At 54.1% G+C, this 23,371-nt stretch overlaps 1 protein-coding gene across 1 annotated transcript in view; it reads left to right on the top strand.

Moving 5' to 3' along the window:
- mep1ba (meprin A subunit beta a) overlaps positions 1-23,371 on the top strand; it is a 70,738-nt gene that overhangs the window by 45,700 nt on the left and 1,667 nt on the right. Inside the window, exons 11-14 of the mRNA XM_072468475.1 lie at positions 2,448-2,909; positions 2,995-3,177; positions 19,092-19,275; positions 21,798-22,005. Of these exons, the coding sequence (XP_072324576.1) occupies positions 2,448-2,909; positions 2,995-3,177; positions 19,092-19,275; positions 21,798-22,005 (1,037 nt within the window). The remainder of the gene's footprint in view (positions 1-2,447; positions 2,910-2,994; positions 3,178-19,091; positions 19,276-21,797; positions 22,006-23,371) is intronic.

Here is a 23,371-nt window from a genome sequence, read left to right as displayed (position 1 = left end):
ATGGGGTCCAGGCGGAATGGCACTCTCCAGGGGATCGTAGGCCTCTAGACGCATGCCCTTTGGGCAGGATGGTACCCTGGCATTGCTGGTGCCACCTTGGCATTGCCAACTTGGCCCTGCCAGCCTGGCACCCTGGTAGTGCTACCTCTCCCAACATTGAGGAGTCCCAGCGAGCGGAGCCCTGAAGTGCAGGAAATGGGACTATGTGCAGCCTCGGCCGCATGTTCCCCGCTGAGGCCCCCTATCTAACCCGAGTGATGTTTGACAGCGTTGTATTTCTTGGTGCTGCGAGCGCTGGGAAACACACGTCTAAACATGCTCGCTTCGAGACTTTGTCCCCATTTAGTAAAATCGCACCCTGTATGTTTTCAAGAAGCAGTTAGATATAGCACTTGGGGTGAAGGGGATCCAAAGATATGGGGGAAGGACGGGGTCAGGCTGTTGAGTTGGATGATCAGCCATGACCGTAGTGAATGGCGGAGCAGGCTCGAAGGGCCGAGTGACCTCCTCCTGCCCTTATTTTCTACGTTTTTGACTAGGCACTTTACAATCTTTTGGACTCAACATTGAGTTCAACAACTTCAAACCATGAACTCTGTCCTCCATTTTGTATTGTTCCCTAGTGCCAGTCTATATCGTGTTCCCATGTTTTTGCCTCCAGGCAGTGCTGGCCCTTTCCCTGCTATTAACACATTCTGCTATTTTGCTTTCAGACAGCACTGATCTTTATTCTGCTGCTAACACCTACTCTGGACCGATACTTTCCTCCTTACCACTATATTTTTGCTACTCTGCTTTCAGACAGCTCCGGACAAGTTAGCTATCCTAAATCTCGTTCGATGACTTACTACTGCTATGTCCTAAAAATGCATGTTTAATGGTGAATAATGATTACTCAGTCCTATAATTCATCTCAATCCTTAATAAAGTAACTTATGTAAAACTACTCTAGTGGCATGCTAACTATTCCGTTTTAAGAGGTATCATCGCTGAACGCCCCCCCCCCCCCCCCTTCAGCCTCCTTCTGCACTGTGGGGATTCTATGAAAGCGGGTCTAGAACTCTCTTTCCCAAATGGCAACTGATGTCAGATCAATTGTTAATTTGGAAACTGAGATTAATAGGGTTTTGCGAACCGAAGTACTAAGGGGTATGGGGTAAAAGTGGATATATAGCGATTTGTCGCATCTCAGTCAGGACCCCATTAAATTGCAGAGCAGACTCGAGGGGCTGGATGTGATTAATTGCTAGCAATTTAATTGGACGGGCCGAATAACCATTACAATTATTGGGCGCGATTGTATGGGCACGCTGCACCTGAAAAGCAGCTCGCCATGTGACGCGATCTCGCAGGACGTTGCAATGTAAATCCCGCCCATTGTGGGCGGAATGACCTTTTTGTAAATCTGCATATTAGAGCGAGACAGCTAGTCTCACTTTAATGTGCAGATTCCCGAGTTATCTGAGGCGTGGGAACGATCCTCTTTGCCTTGGAGAGTGTTGTTCAGTACTAGTCTCCAGAAATGGGGGAAAAACAGATGGAATGGCACTTATGGGCGCCTCACAGGGAATTGGAGGCCCCCAGATGCATTCCCTTTGGGCAGGGTGGTACCACCTGGGTGCCAGCCTGGCACTGTGAAAGTGCCCAGGTGGCACTGCCAAGGTGCCAATCTGTCACATTTTCTTGGGGCTGGGGGTGTCCTGCCTGTGTGTTGGGGGATTGTGGGAGGGAGCCTGGGGACCCTCCCATAGGGTGTCAGGGCTTGGGGTGGTGTGGGAGGGGTCGGGGGTTACGTCAGGGACCAATTGAGGATTGGCCTGCCATCTTCTCCTGCTGCACTGAGGCGTTCCGGTGAACTGATCTCCTCAGTGTACAAAACGGGTCGGGCACCGGGGAACACGCGGCTAACCGCGCTCGATATGGGACTGGCACCGGGGAAACACGCGGCTAACCGCGCTCGATATGGGACTGGCACCGGGGAACACGCGGCTAACCGCGCTCGATATGGGACTGGCACCGGGAAACACGCGGCTAACCGCGCTCGATATGGGACTGGCACCGGGAAACACGCGGCTAACAGCGCCCGATATGGGACTTTGTTCCCTTTTAGTAAAATGGAGCCCATTTTGTTTTGAGTTTCCTGGGATCGGAATGGGGAAGGGGCAGAGGGGAAATTTGGACACAAGCCAAAGGCACACCACATTCCAACAAATAGGGGTCAATATTTATTTTGGGTGCGTTGACATAAACAATAAAAGTCAAAGAGATATCTTGATGGCCATACTCCATCTTGGGGGACTCTTAGCAGAGTGACGATAGAGCTCGTGATCAATCAGATTTTGATAAAGTTCACCGTTCTTACTGATGCAGTTTATATCTGCCGCACTCGAAATGGCCGAGCGATCACAGGAAGATATTTTTCAAATCTGTCTTTCCTCCTGTAACAGGCGCAGGTCTGAATTATTGGCAGCTTCACCATGTTCGCCTGACCGTCTCCGACAAGTTCCGTGTTGTGTTTGAAGGAGGGAAAGGAGCCGGCAGCTCCGCCGGCGGGATCTCGATCGACGACATGAACCTCTCGGAAATGCAGTGCCCCACCCACGTGTGGCACATCAGGAACTTTACCCACCTGTTGAACACAAGTCCCTCGGGGCCTGACGGCAAGGTTTACAGTCCGAGGTACTACTCGAGTGACGGATACGCATTTCAGATTGCCGTGTACGTAAATGGGACCAGCAGTCAGCCCCGTTACCTTGCGGTATATTTCCACTTGGTCAGTGGGAAGAATGATGACAATTTACAATGGCCGTGCCCCTGGAGGCAAGGGACTATGATGTTAATGGATCAACATCCAGACATTAGGCGCCGCATGTCCCATCAAACAAGTGTGACCACGGACCCGAATGAAGGTCGGTTGACACCATAATTAGCCTCTCTGCATTCATTTCCAATTTTGACTGCGCATGTTAATTATGGTCTAACTTTTCTTTCTAGGGAATCAAACATTCTCCTTTTGGGACAGGCCTGACAAAATCGGAGAGTTAGTGACCGAGTCCGAAGGCACCACGTACTATCGCGGGCCAGGAAAGGGAACCACCATATTTTTATCCCACGAGAGATTGATAGGCAGAGAGTATATCAAGGGTGATGACGTCTATTTTCTATTAACCATGGAAGGTATGGTTCTATGTTTGGGATATTTTCATACCTTACGGTTCAAGAACTTTCAAGTCGGAAAAGTAGTAAAACAGCGTCTAATACCTGCTTGGCAGTACAGAACCTCGGCACAGCTGAAAAAAGAGGCACACTGTCAAAGCTTTTTATCTTGCACTCATCAGAAATCAAGACTGCCAAATTTCAAAGGGTGTAACAATTCATATTGCATGAGAAAAGGGTGCTGATTGGTTGACAGGTCATCTCCGAATGGTCGGGGAATTGCCATGGAGATTGCACCAACAAACTATTGTCCCCATATGCCTTTGTTTCATTGAACAAAAGGGTACAATGCCTGGACATGTTCCTTTTGCCTGCAGAAGATAGGCCCCCTGCACATAAGTAGATTTTAGCAGATGTCTCCTGCAAGACCAACTGTTAATTTTACCTTGGTTGTCAGTTTGCACACTCAGGATTGTTCAGCAAGTGCTGCCCCATTGCAGAATCGCACCTAATGTTAGGCATCATGTTCTGGGTTTTGCAAGCAGGAGCTGTTTGAGAATGGTCAATACACTTGCCTATGGTGGACAGCCAAAGAAATGCATTTCTCAGCAATACTGAATAGTCTAACTAATACAAGATGTCACCAGTGTCTTTAGAACTTTGCTCCACATGGAATTAGATGGAATTAAAAAATAGGTGCACAGATGAGAAACACTGAGCTATGCTGCTGTTTAGGCTCCATTTGAGCCTCCACCCACCCTAATACTTCTCATCCTATCAGCAAGTCCCTCTGCTCCCTTCCCTCTCATGTATTTATCTAACTTGCCCATTGATGCACGATCAATTGCACAAAGACTAAAGTTGGGTACAACTGTGGCTTTATTACAGTCAGATGCGTGGCCTCCTGCTGCAACTGGTGAAATAGCAGGGCACTGGAGGTCATGCATATTTATACAGTTCTCCGTGGGCAGAGCCAGCCGGCAGGAGCTACTGGCGAACCTGTAGTGCAGGTCCTACCTTACATACCCTAATACAGTGGTTCACCACATTCACCCCCTGTTAAAAATGTGTCCGGCGGGGGTGACGTGGAACTATATACAATTAGTGCAATTATGTACAGTGGTAGGTAAAGAAAAGTCCATGTTGATGATCCGGAGTCCATCAAAGGTTCAGCCGGTCCGGTGCTTTGGTGCTTCGTTGGGAGCTGGCGGTGGTGGAGGTGGCACCGATGGCGGTGGTGGCGGTGCTGATGCTGGCCAGTCATCGGGGAACTCCGGGAGCGTGCAGAAGTCCTCTTCGTCCTCTTGTGCGGAAAAGGGGAGGGGGGGGGGTGCTCTGGTGGGGTCAATATTGGCAGCGCGGTGGGAGATGGGGGGGGCGCATTGGTGGGGGTGTGTGTTGGGGTGGAACCTGACGGTGCCAGGTCCCTAAGTGAGATAGTATCTTGGCGGCTGTCGGGGAACTCGACGTAGGCATATCGAGGGTTGGCATGGAGCAGGTGAACCCTGTCCACCAAGGGGTCCGCCTTGTGGAGTCGGATGTGCCTACGGAGAAGGACCGGTCCTGGAGCAGCGAGCCAAGTCGGGAGCGACACCCCCGGATGTGGACTCTTCCTGGGGAAGGTAAAGACACGTTCATGGGGTGTGTTATTAGTGGCGGTGCACAATAGTGACCGGATGGAGCGCAGAGCGTCAGGGAGGACCTCCTGCCAGCGAGAGGCTGGGAGGTTCCTGGACCGTAGGGCCAGCTGGATGGCCCTCCAAACCGTCCCATTCTCCCGTTCAACTTGCCCGTTTCCCCGGGGGTTGTAGCTGGTCGTCCTGCTGGAGGCTATACCCCTGCTGAGCAGGAATTGACGCTGGTCATCGCTCATGAATGAAGATCCCTTGTCACTGTGGATGTAGGCGGGGAAACCGAACAGAGCGAAGATTGTGCTGAGGGCCTTGATGATGGTGGCAGACGTCATATCGGGGCATGGGATGGCGAAGGGGAATCTGGAGTACTCATCGACCACACTGAGAATGTACGTGTTATGGTCGGTGGAGGGGAGGGGCCCTTTGAAATCCACGCTGAGGGGTTCAAAGGAGCGGGAAGACTTCACCAGGCGCGCACGGTCTGGCCAGTAGAAGTGCGGCTTGCACTCCGCACAGACCTGGCAGTCCCTGGTGACTGTCCTTTCTTCCTCGCCGGAGTATGGCAGATTGCGAGCTTTGACCAGATGGTACAATCGAGTGACCCCCGGGTGACAAAGGCTGTCGTATAGGGCCCGGAGTTGGTCCACTTGTGCGCTGGCACATGTACCTCGGGAGAGGGCATCTGGGGGCTCGTTGAGTTTACCGGAGCGATGCAAGATCTCGTAATTATAGGTGGAGAGCTCGATTCTCCACCGCAAGATTTTAATCATTTTTGATCTTGCCCCGCTGTGTGTTATTGAACATGAAGGCTACCGACCGTTAGTCCGTAAGGAGAGTGAATCTCTTACCGGCCAGGTAATGCCTCCAATGCCGCACAGCTTCAACGATAGCTTGAGCCTCCTTTTTGACGGATGAGTGTCGAATTTCAGAGGCATGAAGGGTGCGGGAAAAGAATGCCACGGGTCTGCCTGCCTGGTTTAGAGTGGCGGCAAGGGCGACGTCTCAAGCGTCGCTTTCTACTTGGAAAGGCAGTGACTCGTCCACTGCGCGCATCCCGGCCTTGGCGATGTCTGCTCTGATGCGAGCGAAAGCGTGTTGTGCCTCGGCCGTGAGGGGGAATTGGGTGGACTGAATGAGTGGGCGGGCCTTGTCCGCATAGTTTGGGACCCACTGAGCGTAGTAGGAAAAGAACCACAGGCAGCGTTTGAGGGCCTTGGGGCAGTGGGGGAGGGGGAGTTCCATGAGGGGGCGCATGCGGTGGGTGTAGGGCCCGAGAAGTCCTTTTTGGACTATATAGCCGAGAATGGCTAACCGGGTCGTGCTGAACACACTTTGTTGTAGGTCAGGTTGAGAAGAGTGGCAGTGCGGAGGAATTTATCGAGGTTGGCATCGTGGTCCTGCTGGTCATGGCCGCAAATGGTGACATTAAATAAGTACGGAAAAGTGGCCCGCAAACCGTACTGGTTGACCATTCGGTCCATCTCTCTTTGGAAGACCGAGACCCCATTTGTGACACCGAAAGGGACCCTAAGTAAGTGGTAGAGGCGACCGTCCGCCTCGAAGGCCGTGTATGGCCGGTCCGACTTCCGGATGGGGAGCTGGTGGTAGGCGGATTTCAGGTCAATTGTTGAGAAGACCCGGTACCGCGCAATCTGATTGACCATATCAGATATGCGTGGGAGGGGGTACGCGTCGAGCTGCGTGTACCGATTGATGGTCTGGCTGTAGTCCACGACCATTCTGTGTTTCTCCCCAGTTTTAACCACTACCACTTGGGCTCTCCAGGGGCTGTTGCTGGCCTTGATAATACCCTCCTTAAGCAGCCGCTGGACTTCGGACCTGATGAAGGTCTTGTCCTGGGTGCTGTACCGTCTGCTCCTAGTGGCAACGAGCTTGCAATCCGCAGTTAGATTGGCAAAAAGGGAGGGGGGATCGACCTTGAGGGCCGCGAGGCCGCAAACGGTAAGGGGGGGGTAAGGACCCGCCGAATTGGAGGGTGAGGCTCTGGAGGTTGCACTGGACGTCCAGGCCCAACAGGAGTGCAGCGCAGAGATTAGGAAGGACATAGAAGCGGAAGTTACGAAGTTCTACGCCCTGGAGGGTGACTGTAAAAAAGTTTCGGATCGGGACGGAGTGGGATCCGGATGCCAAGGAGATCCTTTGATTGGCAGGGTGGACCGCGAGGGAGCAGCGCCTTACCGTATCTGGGTGAACGAAGCTTTCGGTGCTCCCGGAGTCCAGCAGGCACGAGGTTGCGTGGCCGTTGATTTTAACCATCGTCGACACGGTGGCCAGGTTGTGCGGGCGAGATCGGTCCAGCGTCATCAAAGCGAGCTGTGGGTAGCCATCGGATGCTTCGGGTGGTGAGCGTGTGCGGTTCCGATGTCGGGAGACCCCAGGGGTGCGTGGATCGGCGTGCGCCGCAGGCGTATTGGGAAGGCAGGGCCCCTGCTGAAGAGGTTGTTGGCGGGGTCCAGGAGGGGTAGGAAGGGGTAGAAGGGTGGGCAGCGCGGCGGGAGGGGTACGATTGTACGTTACGGAATGCGACCGTCATGGAGAACGCCAAGGTTTTCGTCTCCGCCAGTTTGAGTGTGGCCCCTTCCAGTAATCGTTCTCAGATGCGGTCCGACGCAATCCCCGTCACGAAGGCATCGCGCATGAGGAGATTCGCGTGATCGGCGGCCATAACGGCCCGACAGTCCCAGTCCCGGACGAGTGGAATTAGGGCCCGCCAGAAGTCTTTGATGGACTCACCAGGTAGTTGCGAGCGGGTGGCAAGTACATGCCTGGCGAAGAGCGTGTTCGCCTTCTGCGCGTCGTGTTCCTTCAGGAGTTCCATTGCTTTTGTGTAATTCGTGGCGTCTTGGATCAACGGGAACACGCTGGAGTTCAGTCTGGAGTACAGGACGTTTATCTTCTGAGCCTCTGTTGGCTCGGGGTCCGCAGCCTTGATGTAGGCCTCAAAACATGCTAGCCAGTGAGTAAAGTCTTTTCTGGCGTCGGGCGAGTGCGGATCCAGCTGCAGGCGATCGGGCTTAATTCTGATCTCCATTCTGTGGAAAATCTGACTGTAATAAATTGATGCACGATCAATTGCACAAAGACTAAAGTTGGGTACAACTGTGGCTTTATTACAGTCAGATGCGTGGCCTCCTGCTGCAGCTGGCGAAATGGCAGGGCACTGGAGGTCATGCATATTTATACAGTTCTCCATGGGCAGAGCCAGCCGGCAGGTGCTACCGGCGAACCTGTAGTGCAGGTCCTACCTTACGTCTCCTATTACAGTGGATCACCACACCCATAAATATATCTATGCCCCTTGCCTCAAATACTCCTTGTGGTAGTGAGGTTCACCACTCTCTGGTAAAGAGGTTTTTGCTGAATAACTATTGTACTTTTATGGATGCCATTTGAGTTGATCTCAAGTGAAGGGATATTTTCTGTACCTACCCTTTTGAAGACCTTAGGTTACCTTCCAGCCTTATCATTCAATCTTTCTTGATTGTTATAATCCCTCGGCTCGACTGTCACCCTTCAATGATATTTTACACCGTTTCAAAGATCATTAGACTTCGGAGCACAAGTAGGCCACTTGGCCAATCGAGCCTGCTCTGCCATTCAATTAGATCGGACATAATCCTCAACTCCACTTTCCTGCCTTATTCCCATAACCGTTGATTCTGAGAGTAGAAATCCCTCCTCATCTTTTTAAGTGCCATAATTTTTTTAAATTCTGCTATGGGAGGCGGACGTCGCTGGTCCAGCTAGCGTTTCACTGCCGATCCATTATTTGCCCTTGAGAAGGTGGTGGCGAGCTGCCGTCTTAAATCGTTGCAGTCCACGTGGTGTAGGTACACCCACTGTGCTGCTCGGGAGGGAGTTCCAGGATTTTGGCCCAGCGACAGTGAAGGAACGGCCGATATATTTCCAAGTCAGGGCGGTGAGCGACTTGAAGGGGAACCTCCAGGTGGTGGGGTTCCCAGGTATCTGCTGCCCTCGTCCTTCGAGATGGTAGCGGTCCGCGATTTTGGAAGGTGCAGTTGAAGGAGCCTTGGTGAGTTCTCGCTTTTGGTGATGTGAAATACAGAACCTATTAATAAACAAAGCCAGGATTAAAAAATATAGATTCCTTCGTCATGTTTGGGATCAGTTTAGTACATGTTGGCATTCATCCATACCTATGAACAGGTTTGCATAATTAATTGAGTAAGTAAATGATTTTCAACTAAATAACATTTATTGTGACTTTAGTTAATAAATAACCATAATTTTGATGATGGTGATAAAGTCATTCTTGACATTGCTGAGCTGCGCAGGTTGAAAATCACAAGAGTCTTCTGGTTAAATGGTCAAAGAAACCTGCACACAAACTGGGCGATTCAGTGGCCTTTGCACTCGAGCGAGAGTGCGATGAGGCTCTTGAATAGCGGAAGAGGCCAAAAGCAAGAAGCGCCCCGGGCGCCAAACAATTTGCGATGCAGCCGGTCCACTCCGGTAGGCGAATTCGGGATCTTAACCAACTATCACCACTTAAGCCCCATTTCCATACAGTAAACGGGAGCCACCCCATATCCAACGGCCTCCCGTGATTCAGCAGCCTCCCCAGCAAGTGCTCACGCTGGCGCCGATTAGTAATCCTTTAGAAAAAGGTGAACTTGGCGGAAGGGCTGCTGTGGGGAGCCGGGGAGGTGAACAGCTTCTTTGCTCACAGGCAAAGAGCCTGGGACACTGGGCTTGCCACCCTTCTGTTCGGAGGTGGGTAGCGGGGAGGGCAACCGGCGGGGGTGCAGCCCCGGTTGGAGTGGGCGACCATGGGGGGATTGGGGGCATTGGGGCTGAGGGGGGGCGGTTATTGGAGCTGGTGGTTGGGGGGGTAGGGGGCTGCTGAGGGGGCAACCATGCCAACCCCTGTATCTTGTGTACCCATTCCGGGGGCAACACGAGTCCCTGCCTGTCTGCCTCACCTACCACCCGTAACTTCAACTGACCGCGGAGGCCTCTGGCTGCGCGGCTGAGGGTATTGCGAATTGGAATTGGCAATCGTGGTTAAGTGAGCACTTTACACAATCAAGTGGATCCCCGTGGGTGAGCGGGCCATGTAGCATGTGAGGGTTATTGCCCAGCATCCCAATCAGACTGTGATGCCTGAGCCGGAATACTGCGGGAGTCAACACCACACACGCAGCGGCCAACATCTGAACACCCAGGGAATGTGCCCCCGCTCCGGGCACATGCCCGCTCAGTGATCCTCGATCTGCTTTGCCCTCCTAGCTCTGCCACTGCATCTAGGTGTCTCTCCAGGATACACATCAGAGGTGGAGGTAGGTTCGATGCCCGTCGCAGGCATCCTCCAGGAGCTCTGGGGCCAGAAGGCTCCTCCAACTCCTCCAATCGGCCATGGACCTGCTGGAGGGTCGCTGACATCTCCCTCTGAATATCGCGGCTGCACCCTTACATCTCCATCAGCTCCAGGTAAACCTGTACCAGAGGCTCAGCATCAGGCTGAGACCCAGCTGGGTCCTGGCATGCAGCAAGACCTCCGACTGCTGTCTCGCCTGGGGGTTCCTGCCTCCACCTGACGTACATCAGCAGCAGTGTGGTGCTCACCAGATTGTGCCCCAGGGGCCTGACCACTACCGTTGTCCACCGAGGTGCGGGTCTCTGCGTTGGTGGAGGGTGGGAATGACAGGGGTGACACATCAATGGTGGCATCCTCGGAGCGCTCCTCCAAGGTGATCTCATGGGAGGCGGGGAGGTGGGGGGGGGGGGGGGTGGGGGGTGAAGCACACGGGATAGGCCGGCACCATGCCCGGTGGATCCTCACCTCTGACATGTGTGCCGACCTCCGTGTTGGAGACCGCACTGTCCTCGGCCACCCCTGTAATCTCCAGGGCCTGTACCTCGAAGGTGGTGGGAATTCTGATGTCCGGCACCCAGCCGTCGGTCTGGGCCCTCTCTCGACGGTTGTGGGGAAACTTCTCTGCGGGGACACAGAGAGGGCATTATTCGCCACATGTGAGCTTCACTGTGGGGTGGTGGGGGGTGGGGGTGGGGGTGGGGGGGTGGTGCTGCCCACTTGTGAGTCATTTGAGACTTGCTGGGCCTTAACCAGTGGGAGAGGGTGGGAAAGGTCACGGGCCGCCCATAAAATCCAGCCTGTTAACTCTTTTTCTCTTTACCTGATGTGCTGAGCATTTTAGAGTCACAGGGCGGGATACGCCATTGGCCAATGCTGAAATCACGACACGCGATTCGGCGGGGAATCGGTTCCGACGGCAAAATCGTGGCAGGTGCCGATGTGGCGCCAAATCGCGATTCTCTGTCACCTCAACAGCGGCGTCAATGCGTCCCGGAACATGTCATTCGCGGGGCCGACCCAGTATTCTCCAGGACCTCCGCGATTCTCCGCCTCCGATGGGCCGAGTTCCCCACAGCGGGGTTCACTTGGGCTTTTAAAAATCGTGAAACCGGGGTCATGGCTGCTGAGGGAGAGAGAGGGGGTAGGACACGGAGAGGCGCGGCTCCGGGCTGCCGGCCCGCACACTGGCCGTGGGGGCGGGGGGGGGGGGGGGGTGCCTGCTAGGGCCGGGGGTAACAGGGGAACAGGCCAGGTGGCCGGGGTGACTCCCGTCATGGAGTCCAGTCATGGACCTCCATTACCACAGCCTTCAAGGCAGCCATCTTTTTTTTAAATTATAGAATTGACAGTGCAGAAGGAGGCCATTCGGCCCATCGAGTCTGCACCGGCTCTTGGAAAGAGCACCCTACCCAAGGTCAACACCTCCACCCTATCCCCATAACCCAGTAGCCCCACCCAACACTAAGGGCAATTTTGGACACTAAGGGCAATTTATCATGGCCAATCCACCTAACCTGCACATCTTTGGACTGTGGGAGGAAACCGGAGCACCCGGAGGAAACCCACGCAGTCACGGGGAGAACGTGCAGACTCCGCACAGACAGTGACCCAAGCCGGAATCGAACCTGGGACCCTGGAGCTGTGAAGCCACAGTGCTAACCACCATGCTGCCGTGCTGCCCTTTGCTTGCTGCACACCCACCGACCACCCACCCTGGCCGCGGGTTCTTCAGAGCGACTTTGGCCCCCAAATCCCCCCCCCCCTTTCCACTCCCCCCCCCCACCCCCACTCAGGTGGTGGCCCGCCCAGGGCAACACCCACAGTAATAAATAAAAAATAAATAAAATAATCGCTTATTGTCACAAGTCGGCTTCAATGCAGTTACTGTGAAAAGCCACTAGTCACCACATTCCGGCACCTGTTCGGGGAGGCTGGTACGGGAATTGAACCCGCGCTGCTGACATTGTTCTGCATTGCAAGCCAGCTGTTTAGCCCACTTGGCTAAACCAGCCCCTGAGGCCCAGTAGCCCCTAGGGGGGGCCACAGTGCCTAGCCGTGGCAGGGGCAGTGCTAGCCAAAGGTACCCCAGGCATCAGGAACGGTCACCAAGGCCAGTGGTCCCCACGATTCCGGCCACCGAGGGGGCAAGGGGTGCGGGGATGTGGGGGGGGGGGGGCGGGGGGGGTGGGAGGGACATACGGGGGTGGATCCCGCAGTGCCAACCGAGGTAGCCCGGTGGACCTGTTTGGGCACGGGGATACGCACCATGCTAATATGCCGGCCTTTCACCCCCTGCAGACAATGGATATTGGAATTCAACCAGCAATGGTGGCCTTCCTGCTGGTTGCCACAGCCCTGGGGGATGCCCTGCGGCTGTCTGAGCGGGCGCTGCTCGAGGAGGAGGAGGAAATTGCAGCAGCGGAGCGGGCAGCAGTGGAGCGGGCAGCAGCGGAGCGGGCAGCAGCGGAGCGGGCAGCAGAGGAACAGGAGGCAGCTGCCCAGGATGGAGAGCCGGCTGCCCTATAGACCGAGGAGGAGGAGGTGCCAAGGAGGTGCCGCATGAGGCCTCGTGTGTACGGGCATCGCCTGCCGAACCGGGCATGCCGTTGCAGACTCCGGCTGAGCAGGGAGACAGTGCGGCACATCTGCCAAATCATGGCGCACCTGGCACCGCGGGGGGAAGGGGGGAGATCACCCGCTCCCGGTGATGGTCACCCTGGGCTTTACGCCACGGGGTCATTCCAGGCACTAGGTGGGGACCTTTCCGGATTCTCACAGACCTCGGTGCACAGGTGCATTCCCGCCATTTCAAAGTCCCTATATGCCCAGGCAGCTCAATACATCCACTTCAATGTGGACTTAGACCACCAGGATGCCCGGGCAGCGGGGTTCACTGCCATCGCCGGGATGCCCCGGTCCAGGGTGTGATCGAGGGGCTGCATGTCTCCCTATGAGCACCTGTGGATAACAGGTCGCTTTACACAAACCGAAAAGGAGTTTCACTTGATGGACATCCAGCTGGTCTGTGACCAACAGATGGGCATCATTTACATCTGTGCCCGGTACCCGGGCAGTGTGCACGACACCTCCATCCTGGCACACTCGACGATTACTGACATGTTTGAGATGCCATGCCCTCCCCCCGCCCCCCCACCCCGACTGGGGGGTTGGCTCCTCGGCAACATGGGTTATCCACTGCAATCATGAATGATGATGCCTACCTGGAGGCCACAGACCAACGTGGAAACCCGCTACAACGAAGCCCAGGCCACGACCAGGAGTGTGATCGAAGGGTGCATCGGCCTCCTGAAGATGAGGTTCAGGTGCTGTGGTAAACCACTGTTGCACCTCTATTAGGTGATGTATGGTAGGGCCTGTACTACAGGTACGTCGGTAGTCCCTGCCTGCTGGCTCCGCCCAGTAGGCGGAGTATAAATATGTGTGTCCTCCATGCTGCAGCCATTTCGCCAGCTGCTGTGGGAGGCCACACATCTTAGAGCAATAAAGCCTCAGTTGTACCCAACTCAAGTCTTTGTGCAACTGATCGTGCCTCAATTTATTGCTCTAAGATTTTCAAAAGATGGACCTCCGTATCAAACTGGATCGCCTGCAGCTCGATCCGCATTCAAGCGACGCCATAAAGGACTTTCAACACTGGCTAGCTTGCTTCGAGGCGTACATCAACTTGGCGCCTAGCCCTGTCTCGGAGGCTCAGAAAATACAGATCCTGTACTCGAGGTTGAGCTCCAGCGTCTTTCCGCTGATCCAGGACGCACCAAACTACGCCGAAGCCACGACGCTTCTACGGGAGAATTACGCTCAGAAGACGAACACGCTCTTCGCCAGGCACGTACTCGCCATTCGCCATCAACTCCCTGGTGAGTCCATAGAAGACTTCTGGCGGGCCCTAATCCCACTCGTCCGGGACTGTGACTGTCAGGCCGTTACGGCCACTGAACATTCAAACCTCCTTATGCGGGTCGCGTTTGTTACGGGGATTGGGTCGGATCTCATACGACAGCAACTGTTAGAGGGGGCCATGCTCGACATAGCGGAGACAAAGAAACTAGCGCTTTCCATGACGGTCGCCTCGCGCAACGTTCAGGCCTACACCCCCAGCCGCGCGGCCCACCCCTCCTGCGCATCGTGGACCCCACAGACGGCCGCCCCAGCGGGGGCCTTACCCAGCCAATACGCCTGCGCCACACGCCAGCCAGCAAACCCCGGGGGTCCCCAATGTTATTTCTGCGTCCAGCAGGAACACCCCCGCCAACGCTGCCCGGCCCGCGCTGCCCTTTGTAAGGCTTGCGGCAAGAAGGGGCTCTTCGCCGAGGTGTGACAGGCCCGTGCAGTCGCCGCTATTGCCCCCACCCCCCTCGTTTATGGACAATGGGCGCCGCCATCGTCACCTCCTCAGAACACGCGCGGCCAGTGGGCGCCGCCATCTTCTCTCCCTCAGACCAAGCGCGACCAGTGGGCGCCGCCATCTTCCCCCCCAAGCAACACGTGCGGCCCATGGGCGCCGCCATCTTGTTCAACCCCCGCCACGTGCGGTCCATGGGCGCCGCCATCTTGTTCAACACCCGCCACGTGCAGCCCATGGGCGCCGCCATTTTGTCATCCTCGAGATCTTCACACGCCGCCATCTTGTCTTCCCCGCCACACATGGGCACCGCCAGCGTTCCAGGACCAGGCCCCCCTGGGCTCCCCGTCAACCTGCACCAGTGACAACCGACCACGACTCGCCTCGGTGACCATCGACCAGTCTCGTCCGCACAACCTGGCCACTGCATCGACAAGCGTGAAAGTCGACGGCCACGTGACCTCTTGCCTGCTGGACTCCGGTAGCACCGAAAGCTTCATCCACCCGGATACGGTAAGGCGCTGCTCCTTCGCGGTACACCCCGCCAACCAAAGAATCTCCCTGGCCTCTGGATCCCATTCCATGGCGATCCGGGGGTACTGTACGGTCACACTCACGGTCCAGGTGTAGAATTCAGCGGCTTCCATCTCTACGTCCTCCCTAACCTCTGCGCTGCCCTAATACTCGGCCTGGACTTCCAGTGTAACCTCCAGAGCCTAACCCTGAAATTCGGTGGGCCCTTACCACCCCTTACTGTGTGCGGCCTCTCGACCCTAAAGGTCGATCCGCCTTCCCTCTTCGCAAATCTAACCTCGGATTGCAAACCCGTCGCCACCAGGAGCAGACGGTACAGCACCCAGGACAGGACCTTCATCAGGTCTGAAGTCCAGCGGCTGCTTCGGGAAGGCATCATCGAGGCCAGCAACGGGCCCTGGAGAGCCCAAGTAGTAGTAGTTAAAACTGGGGAGAAACACAGAATGGTCGTGGACTACAGCCAGACCATCAATCGGTACACGCAGCTGGACGCGTACCCCCTCCCACGCATATCTGATATGGTCAATCAGATTGCACATTACCGGGTCTTCTCAACGGTAGACCTCAAATCTGCCTGCCACCAGCTCCCCATCCGTAAATCGGACCGTCCATACACCGCCTTCGAGGCAGTCGGTCGCCTCTATCACTTCCTCAGGGTTCCCTTCGGCGTCACCAACGGGGTCTCGGTCTTCCAAAGGGAGATGGACCGAATGGTCGACCGGTACGGTTTGCGGGGCCACCTTTCCGTACCTAGACAATGTCACCACCTACGGCCATGATCAGCAGGACCACAACGCCAACCTTGCCAAATTTCTCCGCACCGCCACTCTCCTAGACCTCACTTACAACAAGGAGAAGTGCCGCTGCGATTTCCAGGTGGCTCTGGGACATGGTCGTCTGTGAGGCGGCAACCCCGTCCTGGGCCTTGGCCAATGGCTTCAGCGAATGCCCCAGACCTTGGACACGCTGACCCATAGCCGAAACCGTCGTCCCCAATGCCTCCACCACGGACACCACCCGTGCGGTGTTGGCCTGGATGGCACCCATGGCCGGCACCACCTCCTGCTGCTGCTGTGCGCGGTTGGCCTCCTCCACCTGAACCTGCAGGTGCTGGGTGCTCGCCGACAACCCCTCATGTAGGCCCTAGCTCTGCGGCTACATCTCCACCATCGATGGGATTGACCGTTCCAGAAGCCCGAAACTCGTCTGGACGGCAGCTAGCCCCTGGGGTCGGCCCGCCCTCTGACTGTCCGCCCCCTCGGGTGTTCCTACCTCCACCTGCTGTACCGGAGCAACTGTGTGGTGTCCCACGGGAAATCAGTGTCATCCTCAGACTCAAGTTGCGGGGTGTCCTGCGTTTCGGGCGTGTGGGTGTGGGTCAGGGGTAGGGGGTGGTGGTGTGAGGGTGGTGTGGGGGTGAGGTTGGTGGGGGGTGTTGGGGGAGGGGTAGTTTGACACCTGACACAGGGAACCACAGCTCAGCGGGGTCTCATTTCCTCGCCCGTTGCCGAGCTCCACTTCGGCGACGTCCCGTTCCTCCGGGCCGAAGACCACATCCAGGGTCCAGGACGCTCTGCTCTGCCGTGGCGAGGGGCCGCAGTTCCGGCGATCCCTCTCCCATCTTCTCCCACTCCCATCAGTTGTGTGCAGCCTTCTCCTGGGGGTGGGGAGTTGGGGGGGGGGGGGGAACAGAAAACGACAGTGTTAGACAGTCCGGCGCACGCTTGCAGCCCAGGGAGTGGGTAGCTGGTGGCCTCAGTGGCCCGGGCACTCGGCCATGGCAGCCGGTGTGGGTGGCGGCATGTAGTGCAGGGTGGGGGGGTCTGTCGCCCTCCGGGTCGGGGGGAGTGGATAGGGTTACGGGTGTGTGGGACGGGGGTTAGTGATGCCCCACCCTGGCCGCCCTGAGGAGGTCGTGCAGTTTCCTCCGGCACTGTTGGGACGGTGCTGCCCACGGCGCTCACGGCCTCTGCCACCTGCTCCCAAGCATGGCAAACGGCGGCAGCTGGCAGACCTCCTCTCCCTCATGGCGCCCAAGAGGGTCTCGAACTCTGCGTCCGTGAACCTTGGTGCCGCTCTCCTGAGCGCCATCTTGTTGGCTGGGACGGTGAGTGTGGGGAGTGCAGTGTGTATCTGCGGCTGCAGCTTGTCAGCCTCCTGAGTGGTAATCGGGAAACTGGCGCATCCGGCACCGTTCCTCATTGGAATGGATTGTGTTCCACGCGGCCCCGGTGCTCGCCCTTTAACGGGAGCGGGATCGGTCCTGGTGCGGTCCCAGTCTTTCTGTCGTGGAAGTCCACGAATTCTGCGTTGGCGTCAACACTGAGTCTCAGAAACGGAGAATCCCGCCCGTTAGAGTTCTACAGCACAGAAAGAGGCTAGTCGGCCCATCGTGTCTGCGCCATCCACCAAACACCGGGCTATTCTAATCCCATTTCCCAGCACTTGGTCCACAGCCTCGTTTGCTCTGGCCTTTCAAGGGCTCATCTGAATCCTTCTTAAATGTTGTGAGGGTTCCCGCCTCGACCACAGAGTTCAGGCAGCGAGTTCCAGATTCCACCACCCTCTGGTGAAAAAGGTTTCCCCCAAATACCCTCTAAGTAGCCAGCAGCCGCGGTTCAATTCCCGTCCCAGCCTCCCCGAACAGGCGCCGGAATGTGGCGACTAGGGGCTTTTCACAGTAACTTCATTTGAAGCCTACTTGTGACAATAAGCGATTTTCATTTCATTCATTTCAAGCCTCCAGCCCCTTGCCTTAAATCTACACGTCCTGGTTAATGACCCTTCTATTAAGGGGAAAAGCTTTTTCCTATCTACACTATCTATATTTTGTGCACCTCAATCAGGTCGCCCTTCAACCTTCTCTGCTCTATGCAGAATAACCCCAGTCCAACAGGCTGAAAAGCTCCAGCCCAGGCAACATCCTGGTGAATCTCCTCTGCACCCTCTCCAGTGCAATCACGTCCTTCCTGTAGTGCGGGGACCAGAACTGCGCACAGTGCTCTAGCTGTGGCCTTACTAGTGTTTTGTACAGCTCCATCATAATCTCCCTGCTCTACATTACATGCCTCAGCTAATAAAGGCAAGTATCCCATCATTTATTATTAATAATAATAATCTTTATTAGTGTCACAAGTAGGCTTACATTAACACTGCAATGAAGTTACTGTGAAAAGTCCCTAGTCACCACACTCCGGAGCCTGTTCGGGTACACAGAGGGAGAATTCAGAATGTCCAATTCACCTAACAGCACGTCTTTCGGGACTTGTGGGAGGAAACCGGAGCACCTGGAGGAAACCCACGCAGACACGGGGAGAACGTGCAGACTCCTCACAGACAGTGACCCAAGCCGGGAATCGAACCCGGGGCCCTGGATCTGTGAAGCAACAGTGCTAACCACTGTTACCGTTCTGCACAATAAATGTTGGCCTAGCCAGTGACACCATAACCAAGCGAATAACAAAAAACTCAAAATAATTGGAATTTGATATACAAAAAGTAGACTATTGGTGAACAGAGAGACATGGTGTTGAAGCTTTTCATCTTGCACTCATCAGGACTAGCACAAGAATACCACATTTCAAACAATCACAACAATGTATATGGCAAGAGAAAAAGGTGCTGATTGGTTGGCAAGTCAAATCTGATTGGTGGAGGTGTTACCATGGGGAACTATAAGGCTTCCAAGCTCCCAGGTAATTCAAAAAGAGGGGCAAGGCTTGAACATGTGTCAGCATCACCCACCTTCATCAGGTCCAATTCACCGAACAGCACATCTTTCGGGACTTGTGGGAGGAAACCGGAGCACCCGGAGAAAACCCACGGACACGGGGAGAACGTGCAGACTCCGCACAGACAGTGACCCAAGCCGGGAATCGAACCCGGATTCCGGGCGCTTTGAAGCAACAGTGCTAACCACTGTGCTACCGTGCCACCCATTCTGTTCTCGTTTCGGATTTTCGCCGCCCATGTGATCTTGCTTTCTGCGCACTTAAGGGAGTTTTCCATTGCGATTTGACAGGTAAATTGTATGTTGTTCTTTTAGATGTATCTAATCTGGTTGGCCCCCAACCTACACCATCAACGCCCCCGCCCAGTGCCAAACCCACCACCAATGAAACTGCCAGCTTGGCCACGGAACCAGCTACTGATATCCCAGGATTATGCATTGGTTTTAAATGTGAAAATGATGGTGTCTGCATTGTAGACGGTGAAGAACCGGTTTGCAGGTAATGTCTTTCTTTATCGTTTCTGTATTCGACTGATTATTAAAATCTAGTTAATATAGACTGGAGTAAACTTTTAAATAAATATATATACATATGGAACCTGTCACAACCTCAGATCACTTTACAACCAGGGATGTGCCAAGTGTTTACACTGTTGCAATGTAGGAAATGCAACAGCCAATTGGAGCACAGCAAGCTCCCACGGGCAGCGATGTGACACTGACCAGCTAATCTGTATTTTGGGATGTTGACTCAGGGATAAGTATTTGCCAGGGCGCCAGGGATGAACTGCCCCTGCACTTCTTCGAATCGTGGCCTCCCATCCGGGGTGGGAGGGGGGATGTCAGGGCTTCGCTCTGATGTTTTACACAGAAGGCAGCGCCTCCTTCAGTGCTGCAGCAACAAGCTGGATTTCCCCCCATCCCTGTGCTGACAAACAAAGGACAAAGAAAGTTACAGCACAGGAACAGGTCCTTCGGCCCTCCCAGCCTGCGCCGATCCAGATCCTTTATCTAAACCTGTCACCTATTTTCCAAGGATCTACTTCCCTCTGTTCCCCGCCCGTTCATATATCTGTCTAGATGCATCTTAAATGATGCTATCGTTCCCGCCTCTACCACCTCCGCTGGCAAAGCGTTCCAGGCACCCACCACCCTCTGTGTAAAAAACTTTCCACGCACATCTCCCTTAAACTTTCCCCCTCTCACCTTGAAATCGTGACCCCCTTGTAATTGACACCCCCACTCTTGGAAAAAGCTTGTTGCTATCCACCCTGTCCATACCTCTCATAATTTTGCAGACCTCAATCAGATCCCCCCTCAACCTCCATCTTTCCAACGAAAACAATCCTAATCTACTCAACCTTTCTTCATGGCTAGCACCCTCCAGACCAGGCAACATCCTGGTGAACCTCCTCTGCACCCTCTCTAAAGTATCCACATCCTTCTGGTAATGTGGCGACCAGAACTGCATGCAGTATTCCAAATGTGGCCTAACCAAAGTCCTATACAACTGTAACATGACCTGCCGACTCTTGTACTCAATACCCCGTCCGATGAAGGCAAGCATGCTGCATGCCTTCTTGACCACTCTATCGACCTGCGTTGCCACCTTCAGGGTACAATGGACCTGAACTCCCAGATCTCTCTGTACGTCAATTTTCCCCAGGACTCCTCCATTGACCGTATAGTCCGCTCTTGAATTAGATCTTCCAAAATGCATCACCTCGCATTTGCCTGGATTGAACTCCATCTGCCATTTCTCTGCCCAACTCTCCAATCTATCTATATTTTGCTGTATTCTCTGACAGTCCTCCTCGCTATCTGCAACTCCACCAATCTTAGTATCATCTGCAAACTTGCTAATCAGACCACCTATACCTTCGTCCAGATCATTTATGTATATCACAAACAACAGTGGTCCAAGCACGGATCCCTGTGGGACACCACTAGTCACCTTTCTCCATTTTGAGACACTCCGTTCCACCACTACTCTCTGTCTCCTGTTGCTCAGCCAGTTCTTTATCCATCTAGCTAGTACACCCTGAACCCCATGCGACTTCACTTTCTCCATCAACCTGCCATGGGACACTTTATCAAACGCAAGCTGGGAGCTGGTGAGGGGATGGCTCCCGGACACACTCCCACCGCCGGAGACGATTCCAAAGGATGAGATGGAAAGACGACCGGCTTCCCGTTCCACAGAGGACGGCAGCCAATTTTGGTAGTTGCCCTATGGGGAGGGATTTTGTGTCATCCCGCCATTGGTGGACCCCGCCCCCCCCCCCCCCCTCCCAACTCCCAGCAAGCTGGGGAACCAGCAGGGTAAGAGGTCCCATGCTGCGAAGAGGGCGTGCGCGAGGTCGAGATCGATCCTGCAGAGGGTTCCCCCTCCACCCCGATTCACCAACCGGCTTATTTAATGACTGACGATCAGACCAGTGAGGGTGCCCCCACGGTGACGTGTCCTTGTGGTTTCCAACCTGCCTCAGCAGCCCCCCCACCTCTCCCATTGGGGCGGCAGAGCTCTCTGATTGACCCTGCGGCATCAGAAGCCCGTCTGCCCTCCTTTCCTGTCTGCTAACCAATTCTCAATCTCTGCCCGTGCATTGCCCCCAATACCGTGTGCTTTAATTTGCACACAAACTGCTTACGTGGGACTTCATCAAAATCTTTCTGAAAATCTAAATACATCACATCCACTGGTTCAGCCTGATCTACTCTACTAGTTACATTCTCAAAAAACCTCCAGCAGGTTTGTCAAGCAAGGGGCAGCACGGTGGCGCAGTGGTTAACACTGCCGCCTCACGGCGCCGAGGACCCCGGTTCGATCCCGGCCCCGGGTCACTGTCCGTGTGGAGTGTGCTGTAAGCCTCCCTGTATCTCTTAAAGAAATTTCAGGTGCATGAATTGAAGATTATTCAAAGCAAAGAACCTCCTTCCTCCCTCACTACTGCACGCATTAGCCTATTAAACGAGTCATGTGCCTCAGTAGCTGAGATATTATCTGCGATCCTTTTTCAGGTGTACAACAGGCAAGGACTGGTGGCATTCCGGCAAATACTGTGAGACATGGAGCAAACGGGAAGACACTGCTGTCATTGCAGCGGCCTCCTCAGTTGCCGTGTTCCTGACCATGCTGATAATCACCCTGCTCAGCGTATACTGCCTGAAAAGAAAATACCAGAAGATGGGCAGGAATGACCCAGGGCAAGGAATGGATATTGGCAATGTAAGTTGTCATGAGAATGTCGCTTGAAGAAATGTTTGGCTGCTCATATTACTGCAGTGATGTCAGAGTGTGGGTGGAGCTGGGCTGTCTCTCAGCTTTTTACTTTCGTTTTAGGCTGTTTGCTGCAGGGTGTGTTTTAGTTTCGTTTTCAGTGTTGGAGCTGAAGCCAGACCGAGCAGGTGTACTGCTGTTCTCTCTGCCATCAAAAGACTATCTATTGATCATTCGGTGAATTCAGAATTATAAATGTTCTCAGTAGTGAATGTAAACCTAATGTGCTTCTGTTGAAAGGTGTTTCTTCTGTCTTCTGGATGTTGTTTGGGAAGTTAATAAGGATTACTTAGTGTTGTATTCTTTGGGGGTTATTTGAATTGATGGTTGCTAAGATGTTCACTGTATGTTTTAAAAAGGTTAACTTGAGTTGATAGAATAAACATTGTTTTGCTTTAAAAAATACTTTTCCATTTCTGCTGTACCACGCCTGTAGAGTGGGCCGTGTGCTCCCCGTACCACAATCTGGTAAAAGTTGTGGGTCAGGTGAACTCCATGATACACTTTGGGGTTCTCTAAACCCTGGCGCATAACAAAGTGTCTGGAATCAATCCATTAAAGATTTTCCTTCTTCCAAACGTCTGTAGCTTCTGGAACAGTCCTGGCAGATTGGAGGGGAAATGCTGGAGTCTATGATAAAGGATGCGAAACTGGACACGTAGAAAATATCAACAGGATTAGACAAAATTACATGGATTGATGAAAGGGAGATCATGCTTGACAAACTTTTTCAAATTTCGAGTACCCAATTATTTTTTTTGTTCCAATTTAGCGTGGTCAATTCATCTAACCTGCACATCTTTGGGTTGTGGGGGCGAGACCCACGCAGACACGGGGAGAATGTGCAAACTCCACACGGACAGTGACCCAGAGACGGCATCCGAACCCGGGTCCTCTGCACCGTGAGGCGGCAGTGCTAACCACTGCGCCACCGTGCTGCCCCTTACTTGACAAACCTGCTGGAGTTTTTTTGAGAATGTAACAGATAGAATAGATCAGGCTGAACCAGTGGATGTGATGTATTTAGATTTTTAGGAAGATTTTGATGAAGTCCCATGTAAGCAGTTTGTGTGCAAATTAAAGCACACGGTTTTGGGGGCAGTGTATGGGCATGGATTGAGAATTGGTTAGCAGACAGGAAACAGAGAATAGGAATAAATAGGTCTTTGTCGAACAGGCGATGACTAATGGAGTTGCGCAGGACTCAGTGGTTGGACCCCAGCTATTCACAATACACATCAATGTATTGGATGAGGGAACCAAAAGTAATATTTCCAAGTTTGCTGACAACACAAAACTTGGTGCATGGGAGTGG

Source organism: Scyliorhinus torazame, chromosome 11 (assembly GCF_047496885.1).
Source record: "Scyliorhinus torazame isolate Kashiwa2021f chromosome 11, sScyTor2.1, whole genome shotgun sequence".
In the NCBI taxonomy this organism is placed as follows: domain Eukaryota; kingdom Metazoa; phylum Chordata; class Chondrichthyes; order Carcharhiniformes; family Scyliorhinidae; genus Scyliorhinus; species Scyliorhinus torazame.
This window is presented reverse-complemented; position numbering and strand designations above follow the sequence as displayed.